This window comes from Stenella coeruleoalba (assembly GCF_951394435.1).
Source record: "Stenella coeruleoalba genome assembly, chromosome: 7".
In the NCBI taxonomy this organism is placed as follows: domain Eukaryota; kingdom Metazoa; phylum Chordata; class Mammalia; order Artiodactyla; family Delphinidae; genus Stenella; species Stenella coeruleoalba.
In genome coordinates this window covers 30133120-30150603 of record NC_137153.1, presented here as the reverse complement: position 1 = coordinate 30150603, position 17484 = coordinate 30133120, and the positions used below count along the sequence as shown (strand labels likewise).

Below are 17484 nucleotides of genomic sequence, written 5' to 3'. Positions count from 1 at the left end.
GACATGCGTGACGGAAAAGCAAAGATTAAGACCCCAATGGCAGCCCTTGGGGACAAAGAAATTGAAGCCAACTCTGAGCAGAAGAAATCCTGTTTCGCACCCTGATTTCCCAGGAGAAAACTCCCCAGGCCGGGGAGGCTGGGCAGCGGTCAGCTGTGCCTTCCGGTGGCGGCGCTGAATCAAACAATGGGCTTCTGCTAGCGGCTGCCGGGTGTGCTAGCCGTTCGGTGGGCCTTGGCGCCCTCCTCCTAAACTTGTCTTAACTGATGCCCGCTAGCGAGCGGGTTAGGGATGGGAGGGCAGGGGCCCAGGGCACGCCTGCCTTCAGCTGGGACATGCCTGACCTCCTGGCAGGGGTGGGATCCCCCGAGGGGAACGGGGACTAATCTCTCATGAGTTCCTCCCTCCTGTTCACGAGAGGTGTAGGTTTTGTTTAACGCGCCCCAAGCTAAGCAGAAGAGAGAGGATGCATCCCAAGAGCAGACGTCACAGTTTGGGATGGAGAGTGCCTTCCAGTAAACAAATACACTCTGCGTGGCTTCAACATCCTGTTCTGTGATAAAAGGGACAGAGAAACATCACGGGGTCTGCCACGAGATTACTTGACCTCTGTTCCAAGTAGAGAAAGAAAAACAAAATGTACGAAATGCCACACCAGCAAAGCATCATGAAATGGTTACGTGACCTGGCCGTCCCTGAAGAGAAGGCAGCGAGGACGAGCAACTTACCGGGGCAAGCGGACGCATCCCCACTCATTTCCTGAATCAAACCCCTGCAAGACAACCGGGCACAGGTTACACAGTGCATGCGCTTGACGCCATGGGGCTGGGCGGAGCGCCTGCATGCAGTGGGGCTGGTACCTGCTGGGGCCATCGGTCTGGTACAGGGCGATGCAGGCGGCCGCGGCCGGGCTCCAGGCGCAGTAGGGATCCCGGGCCAGCACGCAGTCCTCGCAGGTGCCATGTTTTCCGCAGAAGGCCACGGGGGCCTGCACCACGCCCGAGTTGGAACCAGCATAGACAAACCTTCTGCCCTGTGGGTGTGAAACAGATGAGAACGGTGGGCACTGGGTGGGGGCAGCCCTCAACGCGCCAGGTGCTTCTTTAGCTCATGGGGAGTGATGACAAAGCTTCGTCCCGAGCTTCTGGAGGAGGAAGCGGAACGAGGCCAGGTTAGATCCAAGACAAATCTGCACTGCAGCGTCGTGACAGACGGGTGGATTTTGGACGGAATCCACGGGCTAACTCAGAGTGTGCTGGGCCTTGGTCCAAATCCCTCCCCTCCCCCGTCCGAGCACCCACCTTCATCCTACCCACCAGCAGTGCATCTCTGCACCTCCTCTGCCTCCTCTGTGTGCAAGAAGACCCACTAGCCTGACACTCCCGACTGCCCTCCCAGCCTCACTAGACCAGAGGCCAAAGGGCACAGCCTCCAAAGCCCATCTCGTGCAACACGTGAGCACCAGCACACAGACGGCCCGTGTCAGTGTGTGAATCCAGCGGGGCCGCAGTGAACACAGGTGGAGAGTGCACAGAGCTCTAGTAAACAAGTGAGGAGGCATTCATTTCTCACGCATCTACGTTTACGAGAAATGAACGCAGCTGGGGAAATGGACAGCCACGCTCAGAAGCAGAGAGCAAAGCAGGCTCCTCCGTGTTTTGGAATGCTGGGCCTGGGACGTCTCCACCCTCAGGCTGATGCCGCCGGCGCCCGCAGCACTGGTAGGGAGCCGGGCGCACGGGCAGTTGGGGCAGGCTGATTTTCTCACGGGACTCAGCTAGAACGAGGGCTCCCCCAAGGAGTCCACCTGAAGCCCAGCAGCAGACCCAGGGTTGGCAATTCACATACGGCATTTTCTCTCTCCTTTGCTGATAAGCCTCTGTCTCACCCTGACACTCTAGAAAAGCCGTTGGTTAATGTCAAAAGATTCCCAAGTTTCCACAGAGCTTAGTATTTAAAACACAGCCTCTATCCTCTGAGGACATGTTCTGAAATTAATTTCAGAGTCCGGCTGGAGTGCAAAGGCCCTGGCATTACATCAGATCTCCTGGCCTGCGATGCCTTGAAGGCCCAGGGGTCACAGACCCACCATGTGTGAGCACAGCCAAGAGAGGGCAGTCCCCTGTGCAACAGAGTCAAACTGTGATGGCAGGTGGCAGAGAGAGTCAAGCCCAGTGCCAGCCTGTCCATGTCGGCAGAGACCCGGGCAGATGAGGCCAGGTGAGCCCATATTCGTAAGAAGGAATCAGGACGACACCCTGTATCACAGTTGGGATCACACGGCTCAGAGGTGAGGAAAAATTTCCTGGGGAGACCGGCCAAGTGGGCAACTTCAGTGGGGTCCTATGGAGGGGCCCTGGAGAGGGCTCGGACACTCATGCACCCTCCTCACACCACAGCCTGCTCAGCCTCCAGCCCTCGCTCCCCAACAGGGCAGGGCCTCCCCAATTCCAACGAATGTGGACGGGAAGGGAACAGAAAAGTGGCTTGAGATCCCACAGCAGCAAGCGCTGCAGGCAAGGCCCATGGGTGGACATGCAAGTCAGTGGGCGAGAGGCAGCCGGGTGTCTGAGTAGCCTCAAGGTCACCCACAAGTAAGTGTCAGCCGCCGTGGGGGCTGAACACGGCCCCCAAACTCTTCAACTCCTCCTTCCAGGAGCTGGGGCTTAGCTCCCCGCCGCCCCCCACCCCCGACCAGGTGGACTGGATCCACTGACCACACGGTGTGGGGACAACGTGGAAGGAGAAACCGAGTAACTCTGAGAAGTCATTGAATCCGTGTCCCCGAGACAGTGGTCATCTCCCCAAATGCTCAACCCCAATTTCAACGCGAGAAAACATCAGATATGCCCAAACCGAGGGGCGTTCCACAAAACGCCGATCAGTTCTCTCCAGATGTGTGAAGGTCGCCAAGATAAGGGCAGACGGGAGCCGTCAGACAGACACCGAGGGAGGCCACAGGGGGCCCTGGAGTCAAAAAGCAGGTCGTGGGAACGCACGGATCGGGCGTGTGGAGGTGAGTGCAGGTGCTGTGCCAGCGGGCCTCCTCGGTTAGGCAGGCGCGCTGGGGAAGGGCCACAGGACCCCTGTACTATTCACCCCAGCTCTTCCGTGAGAGAAAACAAGCCGGCCAGGTACCACCCGGCACCTGTGAGATCGGCTGAGTGCGCACGTGCCCAGGTGCCCTCCTGCTGGCTCCTTGCGGGTCCCTACCCTCTGGGTGACTGTGCCCTCAGCTGCAGCACCAGGTTCTCTCAGTCACATCTTGGTCTCTGTACACACTGGTGGGTGATTGTGGGTGGACATGGCCAGAGCTGGAGGAGCTCCCACCTTTGCTGTACAGGGGGCATCTGACCATCAAAGAGCGTCCCCGGGAAAACCACACTCAGCCTGCTCCATGGGCCCAGAGCATGCCTGCCATGTACGCACAAGAGACTGGAGAACACGGCTGTTCATGCAGCAGGGGGAGAGGCAACCCAAGTGTCCACCAGTGGGTGAATAAACCAGACGTGGTGGATGCGTGGGATGGAATACTATTCAGCCCTGAAAAGGAAGGACAGACATGGATGAACCTTTAAGACATTATGCTGAGTGAAATAAGCTACTCACAAAAGGACAAATGTTGTAGGATTCCACTTATATCAACACGAGGTTCTTAGAGTACTCAAACACACACAGACGGGAAGGGGAATGGTGGGTGCCAGGGGCTGGGGAATGGGAGGAAGCGGGGAGTCAGTGTTTAATGGGTTTGGGGTTTCAGTTTTGTAAGATGAAGTGCTGGAGATGGGTGAGGATGAGGGTTGCGCTATGTGAATGTACTTAATGGTGTTAAAGTGTACACTCAAAAATAATTAACGTGGTACAATTTATATGATGTACACTTACCACAATAAAAACAAAAAACAAATGCACTTGTCAGGGGAGAGCAGGTAGTGACCAGGGACCCCCCTCCCTGGTAGCACTTCCTGTGCTCCCCCAGCCCTGTGGCAGCTGCTCGTCAGTTTTCTGCATTGAGAGCCAGGCATGATCGACCCAGAAGAGGCTGCTGGTGGGGAATGGGGAGGGGGGAGCAGGTGTCTTTTTACCCTAAACAGCCGCTTCCTGCTGCCACGGCAGCACGGACAGCATTCTGAAGCCACCCTGAGCCCACTAGCCCAGGAGAAGGTGTGGGACCCCATGGGCACCTGAACCACATCCCAGCACAGTGGAGGCTCCTGTGGGAACAGGCAACTCACTCCCTGCATGGCTAGCCCCCGGCCATATGACCAATCCTGACCTCAGGCAGGTGAGCACAGGACTCACCTGTCAGACTTCCCACAGGTGGTACTGCCCCCTCCCTCCCTTCTCCCGCCCCCATCCCTCCCATGGGATCAGTACCCACATGCCCTGGAAGACTTGGGTTCAGGATGGCAGGGCCAGCTGGGTCTGTGAGTGATGTTGTGGAGCAGAGCCGAGCCCTGTCTGCACTGGGGGCCTGGCCTTGGTTCTGATGAGTACTAGACCATCTGGAGGCTCTAAGCGTGCTTGCTCCAGCCGGGCTGAAGCACCTGAGCAACGTGGCAGCGGCCAGAAGGGCTCCTGGGTTTCCCTGTTTCAACAACGATGCAGGTGGGCCTGGGGGAAAGGGGGCCAAAAGCACCCACCCGAGAGGTACAGATGTCTGGTAGCCTAACCCCATTAGGCTACTTCGTCTTCCTTCCCTTTTAGAACTGGAGCAAGAAAACACACACTGCGGCGGCCAAGAGGGGAAGTGACCCTGCTACAGGAGTCTGAAAACCAGATCCAACTCCTCAAGCTCATGATGCCGGGGAGAGGACGAAAGACCGTGTGTGGAGTTTGCAAATACGCATCTGACCAAGAGGTCGCCTTCTTTTCTTTCTCGCCTGGCTATCGGGACCCCCTTCCTACTGTCCACAGCCCAGGGAGGAGTAAGCCTGGGCCCCACGATCCGGGTGGAGGCCCCTACCTGGAGCCAGGGCAGGGAGGATGCTCTGAGGGGCTGGAGGAACAACCTCTTTCCAACGTGAAGAGAGGATGGCCCAGGAGTGTCACGGGTCAAAAGGGAAAATCTCAGCAACAGGGCGACGCCATACGAAGCAAGGACAGCCTGGCTTGGTGCTTCCAAGCAAGGCTTTGCAAACAGGGTGCAGGTGGGAGAGGCCAAGCGATGGGTGGGCCTGCAGTGGAGGGGAATTCGATGTATGGCCAGGCTACTAATTTCTGATGCTGACCAGAGCCTGTCAGCCCAAGGGTCACAGCATGGGGAGTCACAGGGCAGGGCTGGGACAGTCCCAGGGTCTGCCGTCCCTCACCGTATAGATGAGGAAACCGAGGCAGGACTGGTCCACCCAGGCTCACAGTCACGCACCTGGAGCCAGGACATGGACGAGGTCACCTGGTGCCCGGCCTGAGCTCTGCTCTTCACTCCCCACCCCGGCTGTAAACCGGGTGGCACACTTCCCAAAGGCCACTTTGGATGTACAGCAGGGGACAGCCTGTGGACCACAGGGCAAATCCAGCCTGCTGGCTGTTTCTATACAGCCCATCAACTAATAGCGGGTCTCACATTTTTCAAACGGTTGAAGAAAAATCAAAATAATAATATTTTGTGACATATGAAAATTCCACGAACTGCAAAGCTCAGTGCCTGTAAATGAGGATTTGGTAGAACATAACAGGGCTCATTTGCTTCCGGACTGCCCACGGCTGCTCTCAAACTGCAACAGCACGGGCATCAGAGCCTACAACATTCACTCTTGGCCCTTTACGGACAAAGCAGGCCGGCCCTGGTGAACGAGACAGCGCCTCATGAAACGGGGCTTTACAGACACGGCGCATCGTTACTCAGAGGACGCTTTTCTGTGCAGATGAGGAAGGTGCACGGAGGGCACCCCCGCCAACTGGGTCTTACCCTCACCAAGTTCCGGCACAAGAAGTGTTTTCACAGGCCAGTGAGCCCCCCGACAGCATCGTACATTGGTCCCAACAACTCGGTGAGGTTCTGCAACTTTTAGGACACAGTTTGCCTTCCCTCCACCCCATACCCCACAGCTCATGGAAGGACTTTCTATAAGAGCCTGAAGGTCGGCTCCTCTAGGCTAGATGGACGACGGGGCCTGCCTGGTGCAGCCCGACCCAGCCTGTGGGCACCGAGACGTGGGGCCATCCAGCCCGCCACCCAGTCACTTTACCTTCTTGGAGGACAGCAGCAGGGTCTGGACGGGCTCGAAGTCCTGGAAGAGCTGTGTCTCCTCGATGATGTGGACGTTGTTCTCAAGGCTGATGGCTTTGTGCAGGGCACCCCGGTCTGCAAGGTCAAAGATGCAGGTTACTCCCCAGGAGGAGAGGACGGTGCTGGCACTGTCAGCCACGCAGCCAATGGTCACCCTTCTGCCTCCCACTCCTTCCCCCAGTAGGAGGCTTAGAAACAGATGTTTTTGCATTAGACACGGAAAAGGAAAAGCCATCAGCAAAATAAACAACTGGACTGACATGGGTTATCCCATTTTTATCTGAAAAATAAACAGCCCTTTGTTGACTTCAATACCCCTCATCAGAGTAGTTGACACTGTGTCCTCCAAACAAATGTGACATGGTTCTTGGGCTGCACTGGCCTCTGAGGTGCCATCCTTGTGCCAGGAGCCCCAGGCAGGGGAGGCTGGTGGCTGCGCAGCACCCAGAGCTGACCACAGAGCCCGCCAGCTGCTGCTGTGCCTGGCTACCAAGACCATTCCAGAAGACTTGTGTCGGAGTCTACGGACCACCAGGAAAGGTGTGTCTCCCACGGCAGGTCAGGACAGGTGTCAGGCAGGGAAGTAGGACGTGCCCATGTGCCGGCTCTCAGCAGCCTCCCTTTGCACCGCCCAGACCTACCACACCTGAATTTCTAGATCTGGGCCAGGACTCGCATTTTTAACCAGCGCCCCAGGTGTTCTGATGGTCACAGAGATCTGAAGCCATCCAGGTGTGGTGACTTCTCAGAAACGCTTCCACGCCCTAACAAACCACTCAGGCACCTGGGGGAGATGCTGGCTCCGGGAGGCAGAAATTAGCTGGACTCACCCACGTTCTTACCCACCTGTGCTGACAAACATGACGTCATGGACCGTCCCATCCAGGGCCCAGGTCCTGTCCACCACAATCTGCGTGTAGTTCACGTCACTCTTGATCAGCCGGGGCCTGTTGTCTATCGGGGTCACGGAGTCATCCATCAGAGGGTGGTCTTTGACAAACTGCAGAGTCTTGTCTGGTAGGTTGAGGGAGCTGGAGAAGTTGGCCGCACGCGCCTCCCGGTTGATGCACTGAAGGGAGCAGACCACCCGTTACTGCGGGGTGCACGGGCACATGGCACGCGCTCCGCACAAGAGGGGAGGCTTCCCCGAGGTGACGAACTTAGGACTACACAGTGGATTTCTTGAAAAAATGGAAACACTGAGGTGATCTTTCCCCAGGAATCTGAAGACACAGTTATAAAGCAGGGAGGAAATGCAACTGTCTTTTTGTCCACAAGACACAATTGTGTCTCATGATACATAGTCAATGAAGTAATTTTCATCCATTCATAAATGAAAAAAGCATATCACACTTCTGAAATTGAAAAATACACACTTATCATTCCACACCTCTCCCAGAAGAGAAGCCTCGAAAAATGGCTAAAAATAGTCCAATTCTAGATATAAATAGCATAAAGGTCAAGAGCACAAAGGATTCTTTTTTCTATCCTAGTTCTTGATGTTCATAAACCAAAATTCATGACCACAGGTGAACACCTTTTGCTTAAAGATACGCATGAAAGGAACTGACCTGTGTTAGCAGAGACGTACCCCAGAGAGGGGGACCATCCTGGGGGAGTGAGCTCCAAGCACCAGGCCACTCTCCCAGGTCACAACCCCACCACGGGCCATGTACACGGCCCAGCTCACCAGTCACGTAATAAACGGATGCAGCCGCATCGGCCTAGACACCCACACCGATTTCTACATAAAATTCACTACTTTTAGGAGAAAAAAAAATGTGACTCATATTAACAAATGGAGAGTATCACTCATCCCTTTGCTAAGAAATCGTGTGTTTCTCTGCAAGAAACAGAAAATGAAAAAGCTCTAATTTTATTACGCAATGTTAATCCCACAGTACAGCTGGTGCCAGCCAGAAGAGCTTTCTTGTTCGGGCAGTTTGTAGCCACAGCTGTTGCACAACACACCGATGAGAAGAAGCCAGGAAAAGGAGAGTGTGCCCACGGCCCTTCCCAGTCCCGGGTGGACGCCCGTTCCCCGTGGAGAGAGCCCGGTCCACTTACCGCCCCAGGCCGCGGTGTGGGCACGGCCCCGTTGTAGCGCACCCACTTGGTGTGCGACTGCTCCACCGTGGCGCTCTGCATGTACTTCCCACGGGAGAAGACTGCCTCGGCTGTGGACAGGTTGTAGGCGCACACGGCCGAGAGCCCCACGTTGTTCCTGGGGAGGAGGGGGCGACGTGACTGCCCTGAATCGGGAAGCGCAGTGGAAACACCCCCAACCCACCCACCCGGGCACTCACAGCTGTGGGGTGAAGACCCCATAGAACATGGGCTCCTTCAGGCTGGGAGACCTGAGGACAAAGACGTCTCGCAGCACGTTGAAGACGAGGTTGCTGTCCGGCCGGGAGCAGATCAGCCTGGCCTTCAGGAAGGAGGTCCACTTCTTCTGTAAGGTCCTCAGGCCGCCCTGATCCCCCTGTAACCCCAAAGACACGTGTGGTAGGAGGAGGGCAGACTTCCCCCGTGAGCAGGTGATAAGTGACGTACTTGGGCCCAGAGCAGCTCTGCCTGAATGAAAGGAAGCCAAGGCTGAAAAGGAAAGCTGGCTGCAGACTACTAGTGACGCCAGCAACTCCCTTCATGCCAGCTCGGGTCATCGATTGAAGCACAAAACCAAACCAACAAAACCCTCTCGACGGACCAGTCTCCCAACTGTAGCTAGAACAACTGTTCGACTCTGCCCACACTCTGTGTCATGCAGCAGACCCCCACCATCCTTGCGCATGTTCACTGCTTTGGCCCTTTGGCTCATGTGCATCTCCAGACTCATGACCCGTCCATGAGTGACTGGCAGAGCCAGGGGCTGGCGGACGCACAGGCTCCCCAATCTGTCTCAAGCCAATGTGTGTACGTGTGGTCTCCCCCAAAAGGGGCTCCTTGTGGGAGATCAAATCTTCACTTCCTTCCAGCCCCCAAGTTATCTGCTGAGGTGCTCTGGTCCTGCCAGGTCCTCCAAAACACTTTTCAGTGAACTGCCCACCAAGCAGCAATCGTGAAACACCCCTGACGTGACTTGGTCTGGAGAGAAATACCAAAACTCTTACAGTTGGATGCAGAACATGAAATCGATGTATCCTCACTTATTCTGGACCCAGTGAAAATGCACCCCTCCTCATCTTTACGATGGAATGGAAAAACCCCAATTCCAACAGAATTTGGTTAACACAGTATAGAAAAACTAACTTTTTATAAACTGGGGGAGGTTTGAGGGAGGTGTGTTAAGATCAGAGCCCTGAGGACAGTCATCGTCACACACGGGGCGGGCGCCCCTGTGGTCTCCAGGGAGGCCAGCAGGGAGGACAGAGGCCCGAGCCCTCGGCCCGTCCACACTGACATCTGTAGCGTGGAAGAATAAAGTAGTCGGGAAATGGACATCTCGGAGGAAGTGTGGAGCCTGGGTGACACACTCTCACTGAGGGCTGGGACCAAAGAGAAGAGGGGGCGCTGGGCTCACCTTGCAGACCCTCGCTACCCGTGGGATCATCAGCTTGAAGACGAACTCGTACTCCACAGACACCTCTGTGAAGAAGAAGTAGACCTTGTCGTCCCCGTCGTCCCCGCCCTCCGGGCTCTCTCCTATCACGTCAGCAAACACGAAGCTGGGCTCTGCAGGGAACAGACGCTCTGGTTATGCCTGTGCGCACCGAGGGCCCGGGCACCCCCTATCGAGGATGTGGGAGGGTGTCCACACCACACCCCAATCAAACGCCAGGGCCCGGGAATGGTGACGGTGCCCATCTTGCCCTCCTTGGCCTAAGGAGATGCCCGAGATGGGGGTTTTGAAGCACAGCCTCCCGGTCCAGCCCAACAACTGAGGGCTGGGCCTCACAACTGGCAGGCAGCCTGGGGGCCCCAGGGAGCTTGATCCCACCATAGCCTGGAGACCCACTGGAAGATATGCATTTGCCAGTTTAAACAGCACGTGCCTAAAAGAGACAAACTGCTGACCACCAGATCCAGGTGCCCCAAGGTTCTGGCTGGCTGGCCGATGCCCACGAGAAAAGTCCCCTGTGAGCACCTCTGTGACCCATCTGGACTGTGAATCCAACATGGACACATGATGTCCAGACATAATGGTATAATATCACATGCTGATGTAACGAGCCTGAGCTCGCCATTCTGAGCCTCCCAGATCCGTTTTCCAGAAGGCGTAAAGGCAGGCTTGAAATAGCGCTCTCTTAGCAGAGAAGAAAGCAAAGAAGCCCGTGGATGCTGGCTGTGGAGCCCCCGGCAGTTCCAGAAGCGCCCCTACTGCACTGGGGCTGACGTGAGCCCCGGGACGGAGGAGGGTGAGCCGCAGATGCCCTCCTGTGAGGCTGCGAGCCGGCAAAAGGAGAACTGGAGTGAGGGCTCTGCCGGCGAGGAAGCCGCCCCGAGCAGAAACACACCTTCCGTGATGCCACCTGCTTCTTACCGTTCAGCCAAGGAATTGCATACTCCGTTCTCAGAGGACTGTGGGAAGAATTTCGGGAGATGATGGGTTCGCTTCCCAAAAAGTTATACGATGTCCCAGAATAAAGCTCTCCATCTTTGGGCGGAAAGAGGAAAAGGGAATCAACACTAGTGTCGGGGACAGACGCTCAGCACCGCATTCTCCTCCCAAGCTAACACAAGTCCTCCCAGGAAGCGGAGAGACTATCGCCCTGCTTCTGGGCGCATGTTTCTGCTTCCTGAGTCTTCTGTTTTGTTTCTTTGACATGGGTAATTTTAGGCTCCATGTTAAACAGTTAGGGGCAATAAGTAACACAACGCAAGTAACTCCTGCATCCAGTAAAATAACAAACACAACAGTGGGTGCACACAAGGCTCCTGGCCTGCTCGCCTTGGGTGTACAAGGCCGTTCCGAGGCAGGTCATGGCTCAGTCACAAACGTCCCTCGAACAGGAGCATTAACTCAACGTGGCCGAGTAATCCAGATGATTTGCACAAAGGACAGATATAAGATAATCTCTTCCTACAAATCTAACCTGAGGACTGTGGAGGTGGCTGGTTATCCTACTGAACAATGAATTCAAAAGCTTGTATCAGCGGGTCTGTGGAGAGGCTCCTATACCTTCTGTGAGGATACTGAATATGGGAACGAAGCAGAGGGAGACCCCTGTGGAGGAGGAGGAACGGGACCTCCTGGGGGTCCAGCAGAGCTAAGCCAGGGACAGACCCTGAGAGCAGGACTCACCAACCATGACGGACGTGTAGCTTTGTGCTGGGTCAAAGGGACACCTTCCTTTGCCGTCTTCATTTTTGCCCAGAAATTTAAAGGATGTTAAGTTCTATAATTGAATGAAAAGAAAGAGTGCCATAAAATGTCTGAACTTCTGTAGTCATAATATATCTTTGTGGGACCATTTAATTTACAGACTCACTCTTCTGGGGGGACAGAGGAGAGAACACATGCACGGTCTACCACCTGGTCCCAGGTCTGGACGCTGGTGCCTTGGCACCCTCTGATACCCTCGAGAGCGCCTCCAGATCTTGGAGCCTCAGTTGACTCTCCTATAGGACAGAGACAGCAATGCTGATGGCTCTAGGGTCGTAGAACAGCCAGGGAGAACCAAACACAGGATGTGCTCCGGAAGGGACTGGAAGGCCATGTGCAGAACTTTAATATCAACAAAGATGCCTTCAAAGCAGTGGGGGACCAGGCTATCCAATAAACAGATAACAGGAAAAAAGGAGCGGAATCTCTACCTCATTCCACCCATCGAAACACACTCCAGGTGGATCGATGATTTAAATATTAAAAACAGAACCGTGCTGCACTAACAGAAAGTATGGGTGACAATTTCAGTCTTGGGATAATCTCTCCTCACCTGACAAGACAGTCCAAAGCCAAGTAAGGGAAAAAATGGACAGATCCAGTACACGAAGCACTGGGAAGCGTCTGTCCACAGAAGAATGAGACAGAAATTGACAGTGACAAAGAGGGGGAAATGCCTGCAAAATGACAGATGAGGCATTTCCATCCCTGAATATACAAGAAGCTTGTACAAATGAGTAATAAAGCATTTCCAGGAGGAAAACAGTCAAAGCACAGCAAGTTAGAGAAGAAGAAACCTATCCGGCAGCACAGACAAGAAAGGATGCCTGAGTTGCCAGCAACCCAGGAAGCACAAGGCAATGAAAGTGCGGTACCATTTTCCACCTGAAAGCCTGGCGAAGCTTAAGAAGATGGACACCCAAACTGCGATGGGTGGATGGGCAGCCCTGCTGTCTGTCAGAGCGAGGGAAACATGTCACAGACGGAGCAGAGAGGGCTCAGGGGCATGGGAAAGATGCAGTTACATTTCTAACAGGCTGGTGGAAACAATACACAGACTTTTCACCTCTTAGGTTAGGAGGTGTGAACTGGGGTGACAGTGCACCCCACTTGATGTGATTCACTGACTGCATTTCAAGAAGATGTTTGGGGAAATCTGAACAGGGACTGGAGGTTAGATGACATTAGAGAATTATTGTATATCTCCTTAGATATAATGACAAACCCAGCATTACTGTAGGAAAATGTCATTATTCTGAGGCATGTGACAGCATTTAGGGGTCATGGGTGTGCTCACACCTGTGCACACATACGGACGCTCCCAACCATGCAATCTGTGTGGTTAGAACACGTGTGTGTGATCAACTTTTCTGTCGGCTTGAAATTTTTTTTAAATATTGGGAAAAAATATAGGTCTAGATTTAAATGAAACATATGATTCCCTTACCTCAACAACTGACATGCCCATGGAATTTAAGTTTAAATTCCATACCTTAAGCTTCTAACTATAGAGTTTAGCCAGGAAATCCTTTCACGTGCAAAATGTTTCTAATATGACTAATGTGACCTAAGGAAAAAGAAACTAAGTCTGTCTATGAGGACTGAAGATCTCAACACCTAGATGCACCCCCTACCCCGATCCCAACCTCTGTTGCCAGAGTCTGTGGACACAGACAGCCCGGCAGACCCACCCTATGTATGGACCCCACCCCAGGGGTCTGTGTGCGGATACAAGGTTTTCGAAGCAGGTCCTTACTTCGCCCATACTTTGTCCTGTCATGTATCTCGGACTCAAGCTTGGAAAACATTTTTTTAAGTCCAATGAATTTAGGGTTCTAGCAAACTAAGCTTTCCACTTTAGCATACTTCACACTTGACAGTTACTCACTAAATAGGGACAAACACTAGAAAATGTGCTTCATTATCGCTCCTCAAGTGCATTTAAAACACTCCTCCCTCTTTGTGGTTGTTATAAATGGCTCATCAGATTATCTGAATAAAAAGAGTATCTCCCAGAGAGGAGATGCTGCTGTCTAATCCGCTCTCTCCTTCTGGCTACCGTCAGCAAGGGAATCAGGAGTGGTGGGAGGGCGGTGTAAGAGTGGGGGGCCCTCTCCAAAGGACCCTACTGACAACTGACGAGGCTCAAGGAGAGTCAAGGACATGATGCAGGTGATGGAGAGATGGGTCCTGCTTCTATAACCGCTCAGCAAACTGGCACTGTGTTGTCACTCCTCAGAGGGAAGAATTCCAGGACTGTCTATCAGTGGGCAACTTGTACCCCAACAGCCAACACTGAACGTGGTGCCCCAAGACCAGAGCAGCAGACACCATTGTAGTGAGCCCGGGCTGCCATGACGACCACAGACAGGGGTCGGGGGAGCTGCAACCACACATGTTCCTGCCTCATGGTTCTGGGGGCTGGAAGTCCGAGATTAGGGTGCCAGCATGGCTGGTTCCTGGTGAGAAACCTCTTCCTGGCTTGCGGACAGCCACCTTCTTGCTGTGACCTCACGTGACAGAGGGAGAGAGCTCGAGAGCTCTGGTGTCTCTTCCTCTTCTTATAAGGCCATCATCCTATCAGGACCCCGGCTTCATGACCTCGTTTAACCTTAATTACTTCCTCATGGGCTGCATTTCCAAATACCATCACATTTGGAGAATTAGGGCTTCAACATATGGAATTTGGGGAGACACAAACACTTAGTCCGTAACATATATGAACCAAGAACAAGGGATCCAAGAGCAGAAGTCCTGAGTTTCCTACTTGACCAGGGCCCATGTCATAGCCAGGGCTCCCTCACAAAACACAAAATGTGACAAGGAGAAATAGGCAAGATGCTGGATCAGGGCACATTGATGCTTCCTCTCTGTCAACACCGGCCTTCCCAGAAGGTCCCCCCACTGTCCGCTCTGCACTATGGGCCAGCGGTCCTGTAAGTCCTGCACCCAGTCATGCCCTCAATCATGGTGGTTTACGGACTGGAAGGCTTAAAGGAGGCCAGTGAGTGGGCAGAGGCCTTCTGCGGAGCCATGGACCACCCCCATCCCCACACAGCTGGCAGGAGAAAATCCTCCCAGACTGCAGAGTGGAGACCACTTGCTGCTGCCTCGAGCCCCACACGCTGCTTTAACTACTGACCAGGGGACCTGCGCGGCCTTACCAGGTGGTCACAGGCTGGCTGGAACGCATTGGTCCCGCACACGTAAAGGGCACTGGCGCTGAGGGGCTGCAGCACTCGGATGTAGTTAAGGCATTCTGTCTACAAGGAAGAGAAACGCACGGGTCAGCCACCGTGCAGGCTCCACCGGACGCCCTCCCTGATCCCAGCTGTCCAGGCTGCTCGCTGCACAGCACGAACCAGCCAAGCACACGCCCGACAGCAGCTCCTCACGGCTCACTGATGACCAACCCGGCTGTGAATTCGCTGCCACCCTTCCACCTCGGGCCTCAGGTGCCATCCATCTGCACAGGCTAGCCCTGCCCTGCCTGGCACGGTGGGAGCAGGCTCCCGGAGACCCGGCTCCACCCCTGCACAAACCTAAATCTGCAGCTCCCAGAGTGCTTCTGCCTCTGCAGGGTCCACAGGCCGCTGTCAAGTGCCAAACAGATTTCACCTCAGTCACTGATTTATACTCAGCAAAAGTGTATCAGCCAAAAAGCAATGAAAGCTGACCTCAAACCTTACTGGACACCTGGCACAGGGAAACACGCATTCACTCTCACTGAACACACAGACCGTTCATTGTGTTGGCAGGCCCGAGGGGGTGTGTGCTGTGCAGAGTTCCCTCCACCTTCCCTTTCTCTGGGGGACCCCACCCTCGACGCCCCAATGTGCGCAACTGGAAGCAGTGCTTCTCAGGAGAGGGGTGTGTCCGGCCCGCCTAGCTCAGGGGAGAGGCAGGACTAATGAGGGGCTCCGAGCCCGGCTCCACATCAGAAAGGCCCCGCAGGAAAACCAGATGCCACTGAAGAAACCCACCCACTATTTTAGGCTGAAATGTACTTGGATTATATGTGCTAGCATCTGAAATTATCTCCACTCGGGAAAGGTTTTTTTTTTTGCCGCGATTGTTTTGAAACTGGTTGGAAGTAATTCATCGTCCCTGAAAGAACTGGGAGGGACCCTTGTCCGCTGTATGGCCTCCACGTGGGGCTGGCCAAAGTGCCTGTTCTAATTTAGCTCTAAGACAACTCCCTGCGACACCTGTTATTACATCGCAATGCCTGCATTTTCCCTCATTTCGAATTTAGTGACTTTGGTGAAAGTGTTTAGTACTTTGCTAAAAAAGTTTAGCCAAAACATTTTTTCTGTTTTTGTTTTTTTTTAATTTTAATTGCTTTGAAATTAGCCAACAACTACTGAAATTGACTATAACCCAGCTGTCTTAACCAACTACCAAGGAAGACGGGGCGCTTGTATTCCAAGACTCCGACATCGGCCCAGCACCAGTTAGGGGCAGGGTAGCCCAAGTGGGTGGTAGCCATAACCCAGAGCTCTGGAGGGAGATGGATGGACACTCAGCCCAGCGCTTCCCGGATGGCCACCACACTGAGATGCCCAGTATCTCCTAGCGAAGGAGCAGTATCTCAAGGCACAGATGCTGCCAGCAATCCAGAAATCCTACAGCAACCCCTCCAGGCCACTGGAGCTCAGGGAAGGCATGAACCCTGCACTGTACACCTTTAGGCCAGCAGGCACCAGACATCGTTTTCTGTAGTCAAAGTTTCAGGCCATTTGAATAAATTCAATTCAGATAAACTTTAAAGTAATTTTCTAAAGTCTAGTATGTTTGGCACTTGCACTGAGAGCCCCAGGCTCGCCACTTGGGAACAGGGAGGTAACCTGCAGGATGAGTCACGATGACGTGAGCAAGCCTGGCAGCATCCTGAGGGCGGGGCAACCTGCCTGGGCTGCACCACAGAAGTCGGGGCGTTCGGGAGAGTCAAACAAGTAAGACAGGCCTGGGTGGGCTCTGAAGCTTGCAAAAGAAATTACCTGTTTTGATTTCCCCTTTTCCGCGCATTTTGCTTTTTTATCTTCCGAGACCTTCCAATATGCCTGTGAGGAAAAACGAGAGTCCATTTCAGTGCATGTTCCCCCTTTAGAAGGAGATACTGGTATAAAAAACATACAGTTTACAAAGCACATGGTGGTGTTTAGAGCACAGGTATTTCCCAAGACATTAATATCTCAGATTGCAAAGCGAGGCTCAGAGAGCAGACGCTGGGACCCGTGAGCAACGGGGCTTCATGAAAGTTCTGTGATCCTCATGCTGCAGCCAGGGGGCCTGGAAGGCGGCTCCCAGATGACTGCTATTCACTGAAAAAAACTGCAAATATTAAGTGACTGCAAGTGGGGAGGATTCAATTATTTATCAAGAAAATAAACTGCAGGCATTTTCTTTTCTTTTTTTTTTTTTTGGTCGCACTGCGTGGCATGTGGAACTTTAGTTCCCTGACTAGGGATTGAACCCGTGCCCCCTGCAGTGGAAGCGCAGAATCCTAACCACTGCACTGCCAGGGAATTCCCTAAACTGCAGGCATTTTCAAACATCAAGTGGGTTTTCTCATCCCTTCAAAACTGATTCGTGAGTCTAGTAAAATGTCTTGACGTTTACTTTATCAGTGGAACAGCAGGGTTATGATGCTTTAAATTTTATGTGATGGTAGGAGGTGAAAGTGATGAAGCCACGGGGCTCCCTCAGGTCAGATGTCTTCCCGCTGAGATCTGTGCTCCTGCTTCTTCCACACCAGGTGGACGAGCCAGGCTGGCAGATGCCTCAGCCCCGCACCCTCCAGAGGACAGGGAGCAACAGCGCTGCATCACAGAAGGCTCCCACGCTCCTGCCTCACTGTCCCCAAGATGCCCCATCTGCCCGTGTGATATTCCAGGATTGATGCCAAAATATATTTCCTCCCAGAGAA

At 53.7% G+C, this 17484-nt stretch overlaps 1 protein-coding gene across 1 annotated transcript in view; it reads right to left on the bottom strand.

Annotated features, from left to right (window-relative positions):
* The window catches only part of SEMA4D (semaphorin 4D), a 105286-nt gene that overhangs the window by 2473 nt on the left and 85329 nt on the right, over positions 1–17484 (bottom strand). The window contains exons 5-15 of the mRNA XM_079925500.1: positions 16556–16618; positions 14720–14818; positions 11475–11568; positions 10713–10826; positions 9753–9904; positions 8539–8714; positions 8300–8456; positions 7079–7301; positions 6192–6307; positions 861–1033; positions 729–772 (exon numbers count right to left, since the gene is read on the bottom strand). Coding sequence (XP_079781626.1) covers positions 729–772; positions 861–1033; positions 6192–6307; positions 7079–7301; positions 8300–8456; positions 8539–8714; positions 9753–9904; positions 10713–10826; positions 11475–11568; positions 14720–14818; positions 16556–16618 — 1411 coding nt within the window. The remainder of the gene's footprint in view (positions 1–728; positions 773–860; positions 1034–6191; positions 6308–7078; positions 7302–8299; positions 8457–8538; positions 8715–9752; positions 9905–10712; positions 10827–11474; positions 11569–14719; positions 14819–16555; positions 16619–17484) is intronic.